The sequence below is a fragment of the Pholis gunnellus genome (genome assembly GCF_910591455.1).
Source record: "Pholis gunnellus genome assembly, chromosome: 16".
NCBI classification, from domain to species: Eukaryota; Metazoa; Chordata; class Actinopteri; order Perciformes; family Pholidae; genus Pholis; species Pholis gunnellus.
Window position 1 is genome coordinate 6,671,955 of NC_136543.1, and position 22,017 is coordinate 6,693,971.

Sequence of the window (22,017 nt, forward strand, 5' to 3'; positions counted from 1 at the left end):
CGATATTAGCACTGATATTTTTAACTTATAGTCAAAAACTATAAATGTAAATTTTAACAATTAATTTCACTGAAAATTGAATTTGTAACAAATAAACATTAATCCAAACATACCAAAAACGTAATATAAGTCAATAAGACAAATACATTTCAGTTAAGTCTCACATACAGTATATTTATTAAGAAAAACTTTGTTTTAAGAGAATTAAGTAGTAGGCACATAAAACTAACAAAAGTAAAAAGCTAATCTGAATTGAACTATACAGAACAACTAATTATCTAAATGTTGTTCCGATGTGTCTTGTTACTTAGAGCTTTACTTCCAGTTTATTTACCCATCATAATATGCTAGTTTGTTTAATCGTTATAAGATGGTAGAGTGCTTCCAAACATGGTTAGACAAGAACTATCCCTTGCAATAAATTCAAACACAAAAATGTTTAAAACTGTCTTTTATTGAGGAATAGACAAGATTTGACATATTTTCATATGCGAACCAGAGACTGTAGAAATTGTAGGAGTCAAAATAGTAGTTGCTGTTTTGAGTTTTTAGAAAATTGTCCAGAACTACATTTACTGTTTTCATGACAAGAAAACTGAACAGAGAGAGGATGTCCCTTAAATCCACAGTTTATGCAGTTAGGTTAATTAACTTGTACAAGTACACATTAAACAAAGGATGCAACAATATAGAAATAGTACTGCAAATCTACAACTTTAAAACAGTTAAAATCATCCCATTTCCCTTCTTTTTTTAAAAAATTCTGGTTAAACCATGTGCAATGCATACATTTTTACGAAATAAAATAGACATTCACTTCTTGTTTTATCACACAAACGATATTTCCATTCCTTTTCTTCGTTTAAGAAACATCTATAAAGTACATAAACATCCAACAAAATGCAAGAGAAGAATCAATTCCTTTTCCAACAAATGGGCAAAACATGAAGGTTGCTCAAACGCCTGAGATATCTAAATGCGATGGGAGGTAAACAGCGCTCACGTACAATGGTCTGGTCGACAAGTAAACACTAATATAGCACTGCCGCTCTCCGGCCACTCTACAGCCACTCCTCTATCTCATTATATTTTTAGCACCTAAAGGCAGCGTGTCGTAGCACTTCGGTATGAGACATGAAACACCGAGGGATGAGGGGAAACGTTAAGGCTCAATCTACTAAAGCTCCAAAGCACTGCATGAAAATAATAATGAACATGATATTCATGATCAGATGTGCACACTAAAAGAACAGGAAAACGTGACCCACCTCGGGTTAAAAATGAAAGAATAAGAAGATATAAATTACTGCATCATACGATGAGCAGGGCAGTGAGTCTGTACACGGAGACAAGATGACAGAACGTCGCTCAGGCACTGTTGTGTGGTGTTTTGAGGTATGTGTGACCAAACACACACAGACACACACATGGATATAAATACTGTATGTATGTGGGCATCGCTTTAATGCAAATTAAAGGGACTCTCTCACTAGTCCCTATACTTCACTGAAATGCATTACTAAATTGCTGGACTGCTCCTTTGATGTATGATTTGCTACGTCGTTGCTGACTGTATTAACTCAAACCTAGTTAAACCTTTATCAAGTTTATATATATTTGTTGCTTCTGACGGTTTGTGCCTTGTGCTTATTTTATGAGAAAGAAATCTTCAGCACACAGACAGAGAGATGTGCTGGATTTGTCCAACAGCAGCAACACGGCCTAAAAGAGATCATTAAGGGAGCAGATTTGTGAAATGCACGCATTCGTTTCTTGACGAAAGTTAGAGAAGAAGAAGATCAATACCACTTTAACGTCCGTACAATAAATATGAACAGTCAGCAGTTAGTATACAGACAAACAGCGAGCCTGGCTCTGTCCAAAGGTTAATGCCTCCCAGCATCTCTAAAGCACACTAGTTAACACGTTACATCCTTATGGGGTTTTATTTGTTGGCTGCGAGCAGTATCTCCCTGGAGTTTTCCCTGGTTGCCTGACAACCTCACTGTGATGATAAGACGTAACTGCATCTAGCCAAGGAATTGTCGACACTGCGGTACATAACCTCCTTTTACACTTCAGTTCTTGTTCAGTTGTAACAAACAACACAGAACATGTTAATTGGTGAACTTTAGAGGTGCTGGTAGGTGGATTTTGTCCGCTTTGGACCGAGCCAGGCTTTCTGTTTCCCTTTGTTTCTAGTCTTAATAAAGCAAATAAGTTTACATACAAAATTATCAAACTATTCCCTTTAAAGTAACCCAGTAGTTACGAGGATTAACATGAAAAACAAGATGTATCAACGAGACACAAACCTCACCAGCAGAGAGTAGAATTATCAAGTAATTTCTAAAAGCTGTAATCCCCAAAAATTAGATTTCATCCTTAAGAGTACACTCAGAAACGCTTGCGAGGGTACTTTAAAGTGGCCTTTCATACATGGTGGAAGTTAAGAGCTTATAAAACTGTAGGGAGTGTAACTCTGTGTGTGTATCTGTGTGAGTGTGCGGTCAAAGAGTTTTGCTCTACACCAGCCATTTCTCCATGCACATGTGGAACACCGTCTCGTTCTGGTGCCAAAACACGTGTTCGACGCCGGGAACAGAACAGATGATCAGATCTCCACGAGCCGCCAGCGTCTTCAGGCCGAAAACATCTCTTAAAAACACCTGAAACAGGAAGAAAAACAATGAAATACGGCCGTTCTTCTTCTTTAACCTTTTTTTTACATTTTAAAACAAGGCATATTATCCCAAGGTAATACAAGTATGATGTGCTGCATTGGGACGGGAACATACAAACATCAGATATTAATGTGAGATGTTCCAGTTCACCACTAAGATATTTTACTGGGACATTAGTGAAGTAAAAAACTTTATTTTGCATGTTGAATTTGAATTCAGGGCAAAGTACTCCTGATGTATAAGGAAAGATGGTCTGTTGACGTTTGGCACAAGCCTAAATCATGAACATATTACGTTGCAGAGGCTTATATGAAGCGCCCATTAACGAACATATTTCTGAGTACACAGTTACGCTCAATTACGTTACCATTAGCTGGATAAATGTGCAGGTTTTAAGTCTCTCACTGAAGAGAAATAATCTTCGATTGTTAATGTTTTTTAGGTGAGATTGAAGATGAAGTCTTTTATTGCTCTTTATATGATGATTTAAGGTCATCACTTTTCAATTCAATGTCTGTCATTTCTGATGGTTTATTTGTCAAATTGGGACAGAAGATTAAGTTATTTCTTTGTAATGTAACGTTATATGTAAAAAGTTCTGTGCTTGTCCGAAAAAAATCATTGCTTCACTGCAATGTTGGTGTCTTAGACGTCCACGTGTGGCTTGTGCATGAGAAAATAACTGAATATAGATGATAACAATCCAAAATAATATGAAAGTGTAAGTAACGATCACAGAGGGCACTGTATTAAACTAAAAACAGCGTCGTATATGCGTGTCTGTTGTGTGATTTTCACTCACATCTTGATGCTGCATCTCAACGACAGTCTCGTTGTCGTCATAAAATCCAAACTGACTATAAATCAGGAGAGAGAGAGAAGTGTTATACATGTGTGAGCATCACATGAGAGTCATCTGATCAGCCACAGACACAAAAAAAAGAAAATCTATCAGAGCGGAACAATGTGTGAGCCGATCATATGACACCGGAAAAGAAGAAGACTATTAAATAGAAAACGCATTGTGTTTGAATCAGTGTGAACTGGAAAAAAGAATCACTCGACTGTAGCAGAGGAAATACTAACCTCAACAAGTTTAAGTGGCATTCAGCAGCGGTTCAGACGCAGGAATAATACCTGATTCAACGTATTAATTCTGGTGTTTCAGAGGCTTTTAAACACGAGGGTCAGGTTCAGGTAAGCGGGCGCCTCAAGTGTATTCGGCAACAAAAATGCTAAAGCATTTGAACAAGCAAGATGACACCCCGACTTCCACGTTTCATGTAATGAAATAGACTAAACTATTGTACGATAATATTTGACACAGTGCACATGAGTTTTTCGCAGTTTGATACGTCAGATGAAAAGACCACGAGCACAAAAACATTTGATAAAGATGCTGAAGACAGAGGATGAACTCACCTCGACTGCCAGGGAGTGATGACTCCATCGTCTGGTCCTCCGATCAAAACCAGCTTTTGGATTTTGAGGAAGTTCTTCTTCCACTCTGAGATAGAGGGGTACATTACTTTATTACACTGTATTAGGAGTATACCTACTGCAACCCAGTACAACAGCTCTGCTATTAACTCTAGACCAGAGGTTTTAAGACTGTGAGGTATTGTATTGTATGTATATTATGTATTTGGTTTTATTTAAAGTGCACGACAAAAAATCTTTAAATGTTATATTTTAATTATTTTCTTCTTCATCTAAATATGTTTTTTGTTTTCTGACCTCTCAGTCAGCCTCTGTTTGGCTGTGACATGTGACTTTCCCCACTTAAACTTATCTTACTGTAGTCCATCTGTTATGTTTTTCCATTAACGCCGGATGAATTTCAAGAAGCATTTTTCTTCCCAAATGTATTTATAGTCTCCTTTTTGAATGAAACACGAATTGCAGAGTTTGTCAACTTCACACGTTATTCGTTTATCATACATTTGTTATAAACAAATGTAATTACAATGTTACGACTTGAATAGCCAACGTTTTTATTTTGCAATTATAAACATAAAGGACAAAGCCATGTAATTAATGACATCTGCATGTGTACTCTTGGTATCTTTAATTAAATTGTGATGAATTATATTGTTGTGTTTACTGTAAATAGTCTCTTTGCACGTGTGCAATGATGCGCCTCTATTTGAACCATACGTGACTAAAAAACAACTCAGTTAATCAATTAAATTAATCAGTTTTTCTAAGAACAAGCTGATAAAAGCAAAACAACTTCCACCCACCTATTGATATTTTTTTAGTTCAACCTCACTGTTGCATCATCAAGACAAACATCCACTGATTGCTGCATTCATTACACTTATGGTTGCGTTTTAACCACAAGGAATGTGCTGACCTGTTGCGTTTGGATTGGGTCTCTCGCTGTTGAGCAGAGCCAAATAGTCGCTGCTGTTCACATAGAGGTCTCTGTGGTGGGGGTCTGGAGGAGGAGGACAAACAACCAGTATGTGAAAACACGAGTTATTGAAGCTTTCTTAGACTACATCTTCTGTCTTTGAGTCTGATAAACTATTAAGGACAACAGCACACCGAATATCCAATGTTCAGGTTCGACAAGTTAAGGAATATGAATTATTCTCACCATTCCAGTAGTTGCAGATGGAGATCCTCTGACCTACTGACGTGTAGCAGAGGTGGAAGAGGTTGGACTTCACAAACTGTGGGAAGAGGTACCTCAAGTAGTCTGTGTCTGAAGAGACAAAGAGCAGGATGAGGAACATGCTTGAGGGTGAAACCGGTTCATCCCGTGATTTTTAGGCCACTTTAACGCAGCAGAGACACAGCTTGGGGGAGCGTGTTAGCGAACAGATGCTTATTCATACATCCAGCAGTTACTAATATTCACTCTTCTTTTAGATCTGTTTTGATCTCTACCAACACCCGTGGGCAAATATATGGCGGACGATCCCTTTTCACGTCGTCACTCTGTTTTAGTGTTGAATATATTAATCTTAAGTAAATATTGATTTATAGGTGCTTTAAACATAAACACGTATTCGGCCTTTGAAATTGAACCCACCTCCATATTGGCCGGCCTGAGGCGAGGACAGAGAGATGAAGGACTGGACGTTGTGGTCAGAGAGAGTGGAGAGGATTCCTCTGCAAACCAGCCCACCTGTTGAAACGTCAGCAGAAAATATTTTCAGAAAATACCTTTTCGACCACCAGTCAAAAACCTGAAGATATTCAATCAACTTTTATAAGACAAATAAAAAGCATCAAAAAGGAATGAGGCATTTTGCTTGGAATTTGCTCAAGTAATCAAATCTTGAAAATAGTTTCAAATGAATTTACTTTTGATCAACGACCCCGATTAATCATCCAGTGGTTTCAGCTCTAATCATATTGATTGCATGCACTGTAAAGACTGCACACCAATATTTTTAACATTCATGTTTTTCCAACTCCTGATTGAAGCTGAAATCCCCAAATTCCCAGAAAAATCTATCCAGTGAATAAAACAAACAGTCTGGTAAAGACCCACATTATTTTAGATATTCACAACTGAGGTCAGTTATCCCAAGAATTACATACATACCAAGACTGTTTTATAATCTAAAAGCAAATACTACATGCACGTCTCTTTTTCATTTGCACAAATGCACTCAGACCTTGAGAGTAGCAGATGAAGTGGACCCCATCTTCTGCGTTTTGCATTATTGGGTAAATTGCTGCCTTGAACCCCTCCACCTGCTTCCACATGGGCTGCAGGCTGGCACTTCTGTCAAACAAGTCGATGACTGTAACATTTGTTCCAGGATGAGACTGCAGGAGAAAGAAGGAGGTGGGTTTCAATGCATAAACAGGGTGCACTGGGCTTGTGGGGAGGAACTGTGTGCAACTAATGTCCCCTATTGTTGCATGAAGCATTAAACATTAACAAGAAACAACTCTAAGCTCAGTGTTAAAAGCAACAGCAGCAAACTAAACACCCCGTATTAACAAAAGTCCACCGTGTTTTTTTAGCAACTAATAGATCAAGATGTGCTTTAGATATTGATTATTCATCAGAAGTCTGTTTGGTAAGAAGGCAGACTAACCGAAACAGACCGAGGTCTACATTTCCGCTTTCTAATTCTTTTTTAGTCTGGTTTCAGTCATCTTTCTAGGCGTACAAAAAGAGGAACTTCATCTTGGTTTTTGCCTCAACAACCTTGTTCCCACAAAGTCTTCACCACTTCCTCATCTCAGCCAGGTTATTCCTAACACAATCTTATACTGTGTGTTTTTTTGTCAAAAGGGTGTGTCAGGGGTTTGGAGGATTCAAGCAGAGAAGCAGGTCAGGGCGCATTTCACTGTGCATTTTGAACTGACTACACAAACTATGGAGAACATGACAGAATAACAACAGGTTATGTTAAATAACACATTTACAACTCTTGAATACTAGATTTAATTGAGCCTACATTATATAACTAACATGTATTTGTATCAACACTTGAATATGACAAGGTACTAATCTCTCACTCTCCTGTGGTGTTGCTGCAGGAATAATGCAGCAAAATATACATTTATTTTACAAGACATGCGACTCTACAGTTGCTGGACAGTACATGCTGCATGTCGCAGGTCCATATTTGCTGATAACATGTGGTGATATAAGGCCTGCAGTATACATTGCGTAAGGTCAACTCCTGAAAAACAACATGTATATACCTACAAAAGAACCACATTGAGCCAGTCTCTGTGTCACGAACACTCACCTCGTTGATAAACTGCTGTAGATGGTTAAAATCCCCTGAGCTGTCGAACAAACCGTGGACTATAACCACCGGCTTGAACCCGACCACCGAAGCCCAGAGACACGCACCGAGCAGCGGATACAGCAGCCCGGCCACCCCGCTGTACCGCCTCCCCCTTCGGCTCAAATAAGCAGAATGGGAGCCCTTCATTATAACGCAAACCAATTAAAAAAAACACTAAAAAGGTTTACTAAATCAAACAGATAACTTTAAAATTAAATAAAAACATAAAATCTTGATGTTTGGCTGATGTTATGCTGCCATCTTCATCTCCATTTCTTCTTCCAAGCCGCGGTACAAAACAAGCTAAAAGTCCGCTCGTCAGTGTCCCTTAAATTATCCGGTTTTACACAAACTTTATGTTTTAATACTTAAAAACACTTGCAGCACTAAAACAGCTGCTGAGCTTTGCTTTGCTTTCTTTTGTTTGTTCCGGTCTTATATTAAACGTGATGAAGGTACTGTTCGCGTCATTTCCGGTTCCAGCTTCTCCAATCAGCAGCGTGGATAGAAAGTACACATTGTACAGTCAGTTACAAGAGTCATTATAAACATTATATACACTGTAATAACGCAATAGGTAGAATTATTGACGTTATTACCGATTCTTTTTTTAAAATTCAGTCACCTATTAAAAGCAATTTACAGTATTTTAGATCTATTTAGCCAGGCCAATGATTAATAAAGCAGAAGGAATGAAAAAGATAATGTAAACTAAATAAAATAACAGCATTCAATATATCATTACAATGATTCCTAAGAGATATATCAAAGGGTGGGTTCACCGTTTTTCAGGTGCCTATATGTATATTGAAACAGGGTTTTCTTGCTATAATAATTCCTCCTTATTATCCTGGCTGTTAAAAGATATTTTCCAAATGCAATCTCAGCTTGATGGGAGACGAGTAAGAGATTAGCACAACTACCATGTGGTTTACTACAGAGCTGAAATAGATCACTGATTTGGGATGACATAACACAAGCACACTAGTCGATGCAAAACAAACACAGCTCCACTTTTATTTAGCTAATTCCATTTAGCTTTATTAGCTAATTACTGTCATACTCTCCCTCTCTCACACACACACACACACACACACACACACACAAAGCATGTACACAAGGAATCATGCGATGGCAGGATTTATTAACCAGTCCTGCAGGTTGAGAGCAGAACAACACCCAAAAGCCTCTTCAAATTAATTTCAACATACAGTAAGCAAATCCTGAAGTTCAGGTTGCTCGACTGAAAAGAGAAAAGCAACCGTCACTTCTTTGCACCATCACCATTTATAACCAGCTTTCTGACTTTTGGTCCATTTCAAAACAGACATACACAATCAATGGTTTCCATAAATGATTGTCAATTAACTGATGGCAAGGAACGAAAAAAAAAACATTTATTCTCAATATAGGGTACTAGAAAGGCTACTGATTATCCCATAACTTGTAAAAGGAGTGTAGTCAGTTTCAACACAAATGCTTTGGCTTACTGTGATTAATGGAGTGTTAGGTTGACTTTGTTTTGCTTTCACATACACATATTGTTGCATCCACTGTAGCAAATATAATGCAGCTTGCTTGCTCAGCTCTTGCTAGAAAAGGAAAGTGATTTATTGCTCCATCAAAAGCATCAAAAAGCACCATAGAGACCCTGTGCACAGTCTTCAAAACCTGCTCAGATTCAAACGCTCTAGTGAAGCGCTACATGCACAGAAAAACATCCAAACCTCATCAAGACCTCTACAAAATGTTTTAAGAAAATACTGTGTGTTTTTCCATGTGTAGAGGAAGGGGTTTATCCTGTTGGACGTACTACAGGTTCAGCTCTACACAGTAGGCTGCAGCAGCTCCTGTAGCTGACACAAAGTGTCCTTCAGGGTGAGCGCTAACGTTTCTGCATTCGTCTCCTCGCAGCAGTTGAAGGCGGTGATGGAGAAGTGGACGTGGTCTGCCTGGGGGTTGTAGCAAATGGCGTAACCGTCAGGAACGAGAGGCCCGAAACACATCACGCTGTCTGTGTTCGCGGGCACCTGAAGGGGCAAGAGGGAGGATTAACACGAGAGAACGTATGAAGAGAAAGAAAGTTACACCTGCACAAATATAATGTAGAAACTTTGGCTGAAAACCATATCACAACAATGATTTCCTAAAATGTATATATATTATATTACAATATGGCCAAAATCAGTTCAAACATCAAATCAGACCTATATTAGGGTGTCCTTAATATCACAAGATCTGACAATTCCGGTCTTAATCTTTTAATAACTAATCTATTAGTGTTGACTTGTGGTGTCATTATTCTTTGTTCTGTATGTAAATAAAGTGGATAAAGTGTGAAAAGGTGAAGTAAGGAGAAAATTGTTGACTTTGATCAAGCAGGATGAATCCACTACATACAGCAGCTAGCTACATTGTAAATGGATAATAAAACAAAATGTGAAACGAGGACCATTAAAACCACATGAGCTTCTACTGTTAAAAACATAAGTGTAGTCAAATCAGCCAAGGAGCAAATAACTTATTGTACAAGTCTGAATGTCATCATAAAAATAAAAACAGAAGATAAGCAGCGTGATTGCTGGAAACTCCCAAACCCTATTTTGTTGGCAGTTATTGCTTCAGGTCAAGAGAACAGCATCACAAGCTCCAGAACAACAGGAAACTGCTGATCACATGCTGAGAGCTCCCTTACATATATTCACAGTATCGTTAAATAAAAAAAAGCCAAATTCCCACTTCCCGTTGTGCTACAGAAATGTCAAAACCTTCTGTGAAACAACCCAACAGAGACACACTAGCACACAGGAACACACCTGCCCCGTTCGGAGTTTCCAGTGTGTTGCGAGGCCGTAAGCTGTATCCATGAAGACTTTGGGGACGCTCAGTCCTTCCTCGATGGCCTGCAGCTTGAGCCCCAGCAGGTGAAGGTCAATGCCGCGTCCTTGAAGTACCTGAACAGAGCAGATAAAAAGGTCGATTTTAGAGAGAGGTGGGGGATCAGTTAATAACAGAGGACAAATGAAAGTTGACTTGGTATTTACCTTAAGAGTCAGAGCCGTATAGGCATCAACAGCTTCTCTGAACAGTTGTAGCTTTGCCTCTCGCTGAAACACGAGAAATAAAAAAACACAACGATTACATTTCTCCTCGCTATTAAACCACCTGGAAGCAAACAAGCTAAAAATGAATCCTGCGTTAGCCGCAGCGGAAAACAATTCACTGGCGCGTCTCACCGACACGGACGGATCGTCGAAGGCGAGAATGAACTTGAGCGTCTGATTTGTGGGCGAGCGGATGTATTCTGTCCTCCCTCCTCGAAACATCCTCAGGGAGGCGATATCACAGGTGGGACAGACCTCATTGTGAGCTCTAAAACAAGAAAGAACAAAAAGGAATGTAAGTCTAACGACGCAAACGCTGATCATTTCAATCTTTAGTCTTATTTGTTCATTACTGATGTGCATTCCAGGACAAACCGCAAAGAATACAGAAACGAATAACCTAAAGAATCAAGATTCAATAATTTATTGCCATATCAACGGCACTTGATTATGAATTTGGTTTGGTGCGGCCAAGGAGGTCGTCTTTTGGGGATCTCAACGTTTTGGAGCTGTAGTTCCCATAATGCTTTGGTGGATTCAAACAGGAAGTAGACTGTTGACATGGATTCAGTTAGTTAGCTGTGGATTACAAATTACATTTTTTTCTTTTAAGCCAATGTTTATAAAATAAATTGTCATTAAAAGTATGCAGAATTATCTACTGAACAGCCATCACTCAATTACTTATATACTGAACAAAACTTATAATCTGATGATTCTCAAGCCAGTTCTGACGTTCAAAGAGCATCTTTGTTTCTATGATCTCAAGCAGATTTACGGACATTTATTTGCAGTTTATTCAAAATGTGTTTTTAAATGTGCTCTATAAATAACATGACCTGGTTTTATACTAATTTGTACATTAATTTTACTGTGTTTATTGTTTTTTAAGTGAGATAAATTGCCTGCCATGGAGGGACAATTACGTTTGTTCTATTCTACTCTAAGCGATGTATAACTGGATAGGCACGCTGTTGAAAATCTAAAATAGGAGACAATACCAATAGACAGAGTTTCTTAAGATGGCTTTCTCTTGTGATGCAAACATTAAAAATAAAACTTTATGTTTTGAATCTGCTGAAGTCAGTGATGTCACCGTGACTGACCTGTAGTAGGCGAGCTGCAGGGCGACCTGGATGAAGGAGTTTGGACTCAGGTTGTGCTGCTTGGGAAGCTCCTTACCAAACCTCTTGAAGTTGAACACGTTCACGTCGAGGTCGTTGATCAGTCTGCAGAAAATTTATTTAAACGCATTATTCCCAAAATTATTCCAAACTCGAGGCTCGTTTTCTAGCTTTATGTGGAGCCTATTGTCCACATCTCATGGCTTTCTTCTGTGAATGGAAACATTCACCCTGTCAAGTACACAAGATGTGATAAAAAGCTGGTCTGACACCTGAGCAGGTCCATTCACGGAAGAAGACCGTGAGATCTGGCCAAAAGCTCTGGAAAACGTGTTCCCAAGGTCAATAATGAACCTCCATGTTAATAATTTGTATTGTCTGTTCGTTTACATCATTTTTATAATAATATAATTACACCTGAATAGTTATAGTTTCTGACAAATACATTGATAAACACTTATATTTTTTAACAACTACACTATGATGCCACATGCGACTCTAATTGAAGGTATTTTGAGCAGGAGAAACTCTTCTATTCCTCATTTTGTTCTTTGCATCGGGATGATTTAAAGCTACTCTGACATTGTACAAAGGCTTGTGGGAAAGGCCTGCATGACAACAGCGACTTCTAAAACCTCTGTAAAGTCAATGACAGCGTTTACATTTTGTCACGGTTACATTCACACAGAGACGATAAACGTGTTTGCACTCCTGTGGCTTTCATCTGGGCCAAGTTCATTTTCGTCTAGCTTACGCTGTGCAGCGAGGCCATTCTTCTGTTATCATGATGAGTACATCAGTCTGCAGAGACTCTACATTTACACTTCAACCCTCCGCACGGTCCAGGAGAATAAGTGGAGAAACGTACATGTCAAGGTTCCGCTTGGCGTGCTCTATGTCCCTCTTAATCTCCCGGTCTATGTTAAAGTAAAGCTTCTTGGGCATCGGTAGAGGGACCAGCGGCGCTCTCTTTGGGTCTGGTTCCTCACTGCAGTCAAGAAAACACACAATTATTTTCCACCCTATTATCACGGTCCGTTTTGTGTATGCTGCTTGACGAGTGGGAGTCACGGTGCAATTTGGTTTCCCGTGTTTACAACCGTTCTGTAATGAGACGTTTAGCTGAAGCTTTAGTGCCTCCCTGGTAACTCTGTGCCTGGTTTTTCATGAGAAAGATGTAAATCACTTTGAACAAAAGAATCAAATGAGTGTGGAAACGTCTCATGTTGTGGTTACATGCAAAAGTAAAGATATCTATGTCTCATTGAAGACTGTCAGTACAAATTACATTGTATGTGTTTAGATCGTGAGAGTAAAGAAAGAGATATAGATGTTATGGTTTAACTTAGGTAAACAACATTGAATCCAGCTAAAGCAGCGTGTGCATCAGGATACGATGAGGTCTCCCCTCGTCGACCCTTTATCTCACCAGTACTCGAGGATATGATGCAGCAGTGTTGCTATGGGTGGACCCTCAGCCGTGGCTGCTTCATACAGAAGACCCCACGAGCCATCCTCGCCCACCACAAACTATTCAAACAAACACACACACACGGACAACAGTTTGCCTGCTGTAGCTGCAGTATCAGTCTTGTGTTACCTCTCCTTGTCCTGCGAGAACATCGCTGCTGCTCACCTGCAGCGTTTTATCAAACCAGCGGTTGCCGCTGTTGGAGAACGTCCCGCCTCCATGCAGAACCTGCGCTGCCTTACGGCTGGCATACCTGTCAATCAAAGTTGGAACAAACTAAATCATCACACAAGTGACCAGTGGTAAGTATATTTACTCAAGTACTGTACTTCAGCACAGTTTTGAGGTACTGCAAATCTTACTTTTTACTTCACTACATTTATTAGTCACCTATAGTTACTGGATATGTTTTACATAAAATAACAAATGATATGCTTAAAGTACATATTGCTGATAATACTTCTGTATTTATACTTAGGTCATATTTATAATTCAGGACTTTTACTTGTAATTAAGTATTTCTCCTCCACTACTGCGAGTGACTCCAAAAATTACCAAAAAAAAACAAAAATCAAGATAGACAATCAAATCTGAGTGCCTGACAGTCTTAAGAAACAAGCTGCCAACAACATTTCAAATGGAGGAAGTGACAAATGTACGTTTTTGCTGAAGAACCAAAAGTCAATAGACGGCACAATGATATCTGAGCACACACACACACACACACACACACACACACACACACACACACACACACACACACACACACACACACACACACACACACACACACACACACACACACACACACACACACACACACACACACGAAAGTGGCTTACGAGACGGAGGACGGAGAGAAAGAGTTAGAGCAGTAGGTTGTTTGTGTGAGTGTGTGCGTACTTTTCATCCGATATCCTCATGACCGGAGAATCCAGACACAAGGAGAAAAGTCCCGTCTCTATCAGCCGCACAGATTCCTTGTTTAGTTTATCTGAGTCACAAAAAGGAGAAACAAAAACCCTGAGTATTTAAACAAATCCTGATCAAATGAAGTGCCATATCTCTTACTATAATTTAAAATGAATATTGTGCTGGCACACAATAAAACCAGTTTGATAAATAAATAAATATAAAAACATACAAGCTTAACTACATTTATCGTTTTACCTACATTTACATGACGTCCTTTCTCAAGCAGGTTTCACTGCTATTTAATTACAATAGTGCGACGAAATTAAATGGAACACTTCGGAAAAAGATGTTGAATGATTTGTAAAACATACAAATTACAACAGTATTTGTATAAATACGTAGTATTGTAGTGTATGTTGTCCTGTGGTTTACCTCTCAGCAGCCGGTTGTAGGCCTCTCCCCAGGTGTGACGGTGCTCGCTGGTCAGGATGCCCATCGGCTCTTTGTCCGTCTTCCAGGACTGAGCCCTGATCCTCAGCAGCTGGCTGTGGATCTGACTCTCTGTCATCCGGGAGCCGTTGCTGTTGTAAACCTCCAGCTGGAAGAACTAGCAGAAAAAGAGGAGGCCATCTTTGTCACGTCTGTGCTCTGTACACGATTTGATGAGAGGCGCTCGAGGGGCGACGCTTCCTATGATGAACTAAACAGGCCTCCACACAATGTTGTGTTTAGTGTTCATTTGCTTTACAATATACAGACTGTGTGTGTGTGTGTGTGTGTGTGTGTGTGTGTTCACAGTTAGTATTTTTGTACTGATTAATTTAACCTCTGACATGTGCAGCGCTGCTGTGAACACAGATTGCACTTAGAGCTCCAACAACTAGTATGGATCCTTGAGTAGATCAACAGAAAATGTATCGGCATTGATTTTGATAATCGATTCATTCTTTAAGTCAAATTTTAAATGAAAATGCCAAAATTCACTGGTTCTGGCTTCTAAAATATGAATTGTTGTCGGTTTATTATTCCATATAATAGCAAATATTTCGGGCTTTTGGACAAAACATAGTATTTTCATTATGCCAATTTGGGCTTTAGGAAATTATGTTTGTGGCGTTCTTCACTATTTTCTGATATTTTATAAAACAGATGATTAGTCGATTATTTGGGGAATCAAATCGTAAGATAAATGAATTAAAACGATCGTTAGTTAAAGCCCTACTTGGTCAATTTGCAAATATGTTGATAATCAATTAATTGTCTTAGTCACTTATAGTAAATGCCAAAGAATTTCTGTGATTTCAACATTTCAAATGAGAATAGTTGCTGCACTCCTTTTGCACTATTTATAACACTATAGCGATCAAACGATTTGCAGATTTATTAGACTATTATTTTTGTAATAGTTTTATCTAATGTGAAGAGAAGGCGAAAGAAACATGAAGAGCACATAAGTCTATGAGGCTTATCTTGAGTTATAAGAACTGGCATCAGATTTGTTTAGATTCTTCTCTCTAAACTGTTGCCAAAACTGTCCAATAAAAGAGCTCCTTCTGTGTCACGTGACTCCTGTTTAAAGGGATTTGTGCATTTCTAATTGGTTTAGGTTCTTATGAAATCTTATACGCGGCAGCAAAGAAACAAAACAAAAAAACAGGTGTGACTGCACAAGACTCAACATGCCTGCGATGTGATGAAGTTTGCAATCTCAAAAGGGTAATAAATGAGTCTGCAACAAGGAAAAGAGAAAATATAAATCCAACAGTGACATCTGTTGTCAACACATCCCCACCTGGTAGTTCCTGACGACTGTGATGTGAGTCGGCGAGTGCCGGGAGCGGCCGTGGTGGGCGATGTAGTCGTGTTTGGGGCCGGGGATCCTGCAGGAGGAGAAGAGGAGCGGGTAGAGCTCCATGCACAGAGGCTTCCCTCGCATGTTCTCCACCGGCAGCTGGCCGCTGACGGAGAGAGGCAGACACATGTGTCGAGATGTTAATATATTTCTATAGAGGTAGAGCTGTCAAATAAACGGAGTGGAGTAAAAAGCTATATATTTTCCTCTGAAATGTGGTGTATTCAAGCGCGTGAGTAAATGTTGTTAGTTACATTCAGATAGTGTTGTGTGTGCATGTGGAGAGACTGGAAAGGCACACACACACACACACACATACACACACACACACACCAGGCTAAAGGATCAAGCACTAAAACAGAAACTAGTGAAAATGACCTTGACACAACAGATTCAAACGTTACTGAAGCATTTGAGCAAAGGTTGACAAAAGTTTATATTAATAACTAACTGTAGCAGGTAATTATTGACGGCTGGTATCATTTGTTTTTAATACCACACTCACTGTATTTACCCCTACAGAGAAATACAACGGTGATCTGTACACCATTACATGTGGGTTGTATTTAGGTCAGTATGAAGTAGAAATGCTTGTTATCCAGTGATGGAATGTAACTAAGTATATTTACTCAAGGACTGTATTTAAGTAGTTTGGGTACTTTATATGAATATTTTCATTTTATGGCACTTTACACTAAAACGACCACCACATTTCAGAGTGAAAAGTACTTTTTACTACATTATTTTTATCTGACATTTGCAGTTACCTTCTATGTTGTGCAGATTACTTTTCATATAAAAACACATGATGAGCTTCAAAAAACACGACGCATTGTTCAGTTAAGAAAATCTCCCCCTTATCAAGTGACTTTAGTCCTTGAAGTTGCATTTAAATCTAAAAACACGCTGGAACATTCTTACCGTACTGCAAAATACCGCTTTGTGACTCATGTATAGACAGATATGTCTTTAAAACTTTTAAAAACATTTAAATAAAATAATAAAGTGCTTAAAATCAGCTCAACCGACTAGAACACAAATGCTGCTTACATATTCATACACAAGTGATAAAAATCCTAAAAAAATGCAAAACACATGAAAGGGGCCACTTAGCGTAGCAAATACTGTTATTGATTTAAGTACATTTGCTGATAAGCATGAATTTGACTTGTTAAGAATACTTTTACACTGTCGTGTTACTACTTTACTGAAGGAAAAGATCGGACTACTTCCTCCACCACTGTCCGTATAACATGAGAAAGATTAACTGATTTATTAATGTGCGAGTCAAACTTACGTTTTGATTTTGGCCTTGAAGTCCAGAACTGCTACTATCAGTTTGGATGCAAACCTAAGTGGAGACAAACATGATGTTGTGTTATGCAACACAGCTGATCGCCATGTTGTCACGTCGTCACAGAGTAACTGCAGTTGAACGCATGAAGCATGACGCAGTATGTACTTTGTAAGGGCAGCTGCAGTATGTACTAAAAGGAAAAGAAGGCGATTTGGAACCCAGCCATAATCAAAATTTTAGATTGGGAAGTTGAACTTTTTTTTGCTTCATTTATGAGCAACTTTCACAGGAACGAACAGGGCGCCGCCTCCGACGCTGTATCCAGTTCTCTGTTTACATCCATGGTGTGTATCTACGCCACGTTTACGGGCAACATCCTGGCCAAGTGTTTCCACTGGAAACAAAGACACAGCACTGCAATAAACACATTGGTTTTGTCTGCGTGGGCCGAACTACCATGTGTTTAACTAACTGCTGAACTCGCTGTTATGGGACTTTACGAATCAATTTATTGATAATGAAAATCTGCAGATCGATGCAGGCTCTATTACAATCGAGTGCTTATCAATGAATAAAGTATTCCTGGGTTATTTCTTCTCCGGATGTTTTACCGACTGTGTTTATGTTGTTGTCCACTCACACTAGCTGGCTCTTCCAGTCGTTATAATCTCTCCTGGGCAGAGAGATGGCCGGGTTCGAGTGCACAGGCAGCGGCTGTCTGCTCTCCAGGTACGCCCACTGCACCCACCAGGGAGAGATCTACACACACAGGGTGGACAGTCAATTTGTACAAAGAGTAAACAGTTAAAAGGGTTCCACGAAAACTACAATTTCTCATAAATTACTGGACTTACTTGAATAAATAGAATATATAAATGTGTATTTTAATGCAGATCAGGATCCAGGTGCTGACAGTATTTTATTATTAAAATCTATATATATATTTTACAACCATTTTCCAGTACATTCCCCCTCGTCTTACTTTTTGTTTTATACTTTTTGCTGAATGCTTTTACTGCGAAGCGCTATGTAACTTTTGTTTTGAAAAACTGCGATCAATTAATCTTTGCTCAGATTAAAGAAATCAGTCGTTGACACCCGAAATCTGTGCTCTCAAATCACGGAACACTGAAAATCACAAACGTAGGATTGTGCAGCTTTTCTTGTACACATAGTGCATGTTGGGAATTTAGATTTTTCTGTTGAAGCCACTTTGCTTTGTCCAATACCTCATCAGCACAACAACTTCAAATTCATTTGGAGACACAACAGTGCTGTTCTACCACCCATGACTCCTTCAAAACACACTACAGCAGCTCTACCAGCGCTTTAAAAACACACCCATATCTCTGTATCACTCTCTAACACCTGTCCCACTTCCCACACCGACACGAGACACGGACCCAGTTGTTGGTGTGCCTGGCTCTCTTCTCCACCCCCTTCTGCAGGCGTGCACCGAGGCCACCCGGACTGCCGAACTCCTGCACCATCCTGCGGGTGTGGCGGAGCTCCTCCGGGGGCAGCAGGGGCTCCAGGGCGCTCAGGTAGTCCTGCAGGGTCTGGACCAGAGGCGGCACCGGCTGTGGGGGCACGGAGGAGAAGAAGCACAGCTCCGGCCTCAGCAAGACCTGGAAGGAGAGGAGAGGGAGCAGTTTTAAAGGGTTTCATCAGAACTGAGTGAAATAAATATAATAAATATGTATTTATTGCCCTGCAAACTCCTCAGAGTTAGGAGTTATACAGTAACTCTGCATGTCAGCACAATGCAATGCCTTCCAGGAAAGTTTGACAAATAAGGGCGTATCAAAATAGGAAGTGTATAAGACATGACTTGAGGAAACATGACCTGCTGCCTCTTATTCGTTTGACAGCCCCGTTGCATTAAACAAACACACCGTAAGAAGGACTATATGACAACATGTCAACATTTAATACTCTTTAGTTAACTTTGAAATCGGAAAACAGCTCACCCGAGACAGCCATGCTCTGCAGGTTCCTGGTTGGATTTTCCTCAAAATCATGTTTCCTTACGGTCAGAAATGCACTACGTGTCGCATATGTGATACAACGATCCGCTTTGGCGTTGTATATATTCTGTAAACTTGTTGCAAAAACTATCTGTGCGTCAGAATACAGAAGAACAAGAGGGCCCTCCTACTACTTCTTCTTCATGGTGGACGTAGATGGGAGTCGTCGTCGCTCGACGGCTTTTAGTTTGAAAACATCAGTGCACGCGGTTAAAGTCGATCCCCGTCGTCTTTTGTTTAATCCCCTCAAGCTGCGAGCGTGCAAACATTCACGTACTGGACTGACTTTACGCTACAAGCCCGCACACGTGTTGACGTAAAAAATGTGTCTGTAAACAGCTACGTCACCGAGCCTCCGAACGTCGTGTGCAATGCCACGTCTCACCGCAGAGCGTCGCTGTTACAGCTCATGATGAATGCAGTTCAGTGGTTCACTAACTTCTTGTGACTCCATTTCTCACAATAACACAATGGTTGAGGAAGTATGTAAGTACAAGCAGGAAAATGTACTTCATGTATTACAAGGAAAAATTCTCCCTCCCCCGTGACTGTTGCACTTTTATATATATATATACTTTTTAATCAACAGAAAAATGGTGACAAATAGCCTGAGTTAACCTGATTTTCACCATGTATCTCTGTCGAAATAGAGTAAAACAACAAATTCCATAATGTAAACATTTCTAAAGGAACATCATAACGAGAACAATGCACAAGACATTATACATAGCCATAAACAATACGACATCCCTTAAGTAGGATGTAGAGTTACGGGTGTGACGCGTGTAAAATATATTTCAGTTTTTTTCCCATTCAAACACAAACCAGTCATCACTTGGTTTTAACAGTTTCTATTTTTCCATTGAATTAGAAAAATTGTTTTCATATGAGATTTGTTTTAATTTTGCAATTTACTTATTTCAAACAAATGTATAAAAAAAATAGGAATTTGAATGTCTTTTCCAGGACAACTTGGAATCTGGAGGAAGATCATGTGATACAATTTAACAGCTACTGAGAACATTGTTGTGAGATTGCTTTAAAAAGCTTGTTTCCAAGATCAAGAGTGAACTTCTTATTTCAGTATATTTTATACATTTAGAATATTTTCACCAAAATCATTTATCAAAAGGACAAAATGCTGAGGAACAGTTAACTTTCTGTACATATAACCATTAACAAATAAAAGAGGACACAAAACTATTGTCAGTGATATTAGATTTATTCTCTTGAAGCCAGCTTCTTTAACCATCATAGAAAAAAAAATAATCTGCACAGAATTTGCATCTTCTTTCACCAATTAAAATATTTACTTACAAATAAGGAACACTGAGTATATATTGTATCATACACGTAGTACAGCCAAAAGTCAGATAGCAGCTGTAATATGATGAAGTTAATCTGTCACCTGCTTATGTTTTCAACTAAACACAACTTCCTCTCGGGGACTTTCACTCACACGGCTCTCTCCACTTCCACATGACAAAAGAAACAACAAAATAATGCCTTTATTTGTATTCATACACATTAACTGAACTGTTACGAGTTGTCATTATGAACAGTAATGCTCACGTAAACCCCACAAAAGACACAGACCTCTAAAAGTTGCCCTGCACACATTGCACACACACCCCTGTTCCTGCAACGGCCAACACCCACTGAGAAGAGGTTTTTCCAAAAAGGCTTCAGACAACAAAAATCAAATATCTCTATGAACTGATCTTCACATCATCTGTATGGACAAATCCAGCAGGCACATGAAACCAGATGATATAAACATCACTCTTCTGTGCTGAGGCAGATTTCAATATAGAAGGTAATTAACATCAAATATATTAACTAAAAAATAAAATCTTATCTTTATATTGCATAGACAAGTGATCGGTCAGTGCCCGACAGAGCACACCTGAGGGTCTTTTATCATATGTACCTTACATTCACAATTGCCCCTCAATTTCCCTGAAAATAAAACCAGGTGAAATATTTTCCCAAGTAATCACAATTATGTTCACGAAATCAAACTGTCATGTTCATTTCTTCCACAACACTCATTCATTCTGATACTAGATCAAAACACCACAAAGATTACAAACACTCACTTCGACAATTCAGATTAAACAAAACATAGTAAAAATCAGGTAATATTGTTCAACAGAGTGTTGGTGATCTCGTCAAATGGGCAATTTTGGCGGAGGTGACTGGCTTCTACCGAGGGCAAGACTCATCTGGAAGACAGAGAGACGGAGATGGAAGGTAAGAAATGTGACTCTAGGATTTCTATTCCACTTGATATTTGGAGCTGACTTCTTCCCATTCACCAACAGAGACATTTATGGCTTTTTGAGGACCATAAATGCAACCAAACAATTCCATTCGCGCTCCAAAAAAATACATTTTTTACCAAACTTACATTTGCCATTGCTGCGTTTAAAACCAATATAGTTTTTTTTTAAAATGTATTTCTTTACAATGCTGAGTTTGCCAACACTGCTAACGCGCTACCATTTGGAAAAAACTCTGAAAATGTGTGTTTGTTTTACTGAAGGCTGGCGCAACTCTAGATTTTTCTTATTGTCGATAAAACCCCATGAAAAGACAAAAACTAAGCTCTCTTAACAGTGACGTCCACCTGGCTTTTATGGAAACAGAGAGGCTCAGAGTCTAAAATGGAGGAGGCTATTGAGCAGCTTTGAGACAGGAGTCAATGGTACAAACACCTGCTGTGAACTTATTGTTACGTGAGCATCCAAGCTAAAAAAACATGCTAAGTGACATTT

The 22,017-nt window shown here is 39.2% G+C and overlaps 2 protein-coding genes across 2 annotated transcripts; both read right to left on the minus strand.

Moving 5' to 3' along the window:
* Window positions 1–434: 434 nt before the first annotated feature.
* ppt2b (palmitoyl-protein thioesterase 2b) lies at window positions 435–7,870 on the minus strand. The gene is made up of 8 exons (XM_079175882.1): window positions 7,409–7,870; window positions 6,317–6,470; window positions 5,725–5,820; window positions 5,287–5,394; window positions 5,041–5,124; window positions 4,107–4,191; window positions 3,487–3,541; window positions 435–2,669 (listed from the first exon to the last, which is right to left on the minus strand). The coding sequence occupies exons 1-8, from the start codon at window positions 7,595–7,597 to the stop codon at window positions 2,526–2,528; spliced, it is 915 nt and encodes a 304-aa protein (XP_079032008.1). The 5' UTR covers window positions 7,598–7,870; the 3' UTR covers window positions 435–2,525.
* A 704-nt stretch (window positions 7,871–8,574) lies between these two features.
* cratb (carnitine O-acetyltransferase b) lies at window positions 8,575–19,531 on the minus strand. Its single transcript, XM_079176652.1, has 15 exons — window positions 19,184–19,531; window positions 18,617–18,841; window positions 17,854–17,972; window positions 17,214–17,267; window positions 15,857–16,022; window positions 14,497–14,671; window positions 14,053–14,143; window positions 13,315–13,402; window positions 13,108–13,208; window positions 12,547–12,666; window positions 11,661–11,783; window positions 10,687–10,822; window positions 10,495–10,557; window positions 10,267–10,404; window positions 8,575–9,480 (listed from the first exon to the last, which is right to left on the minus strand). Exons 1-15 carry the CDS (start codon window positions 19,232–19,234, stop codon window positions 9,277–9,279), a joined length of 1,854 nt encoding a protein of 617 aa, XP_079032778.1. The 5' UTR covers window positions 19,235–19,531; the 3' UTR covers window positions 8,575–9,276.
* Between the last annotated feature and the right edge of the window lie 2,486 nt (window positions 19,532–22,017).

What these genes read in the sequence shown, in the direction of transcription:
- ppt2b (XM_079175882.1), bottom strand. Translation starts at nt 7,597, where the DNA reads ATGAAGGGCTCCCATTCTGCTTATTTGAGCCGAAGGGGGAGGCGGTAC. An exon ending in TACAGCAGTTTATCAACGAG is followed by an intron (nt 6,471 to 7,408) that starts GTGAGTGTTCGT and finishes TTTCTCCTGCAG; the next exon opens with TCTCATCCTGGAACAAATGT. An exon ending in CATCTGCAACTACTGGAATG is followed by an intron (nt 5,125 to 5,286) that starts GTGAGAATAATT and finishes CTCCTCCTCCAG; the next exon opens with ACCCCCACCACAGAGACCTC.
- cratb (XM_079176652.1), bottom strand. Translation starts at nt 19,234, where the DNA reads ATGATTTTGAGGAAAATCCAACCAGGAACCTGCAGAGCATGGCTGTCT. An exon ending in CATCATATCCTCGAGTACTG is followed by an intron (nt 12,667 to 13,107) that starts GTGAGATAAAGG and finishes TCTTGACTGCAG; the next exon opens with TGAGGAACCAGACCCAAAGA. An exon ending in CTGCAGCTCGCCTACTACAG is followed by an intron (nt 10,823 to 11,660) that starts GTCAGTCACGGT and finishes TTCTTGTTTTAG; the next exon opens with AGCTCACAATGAGGTCTGTC.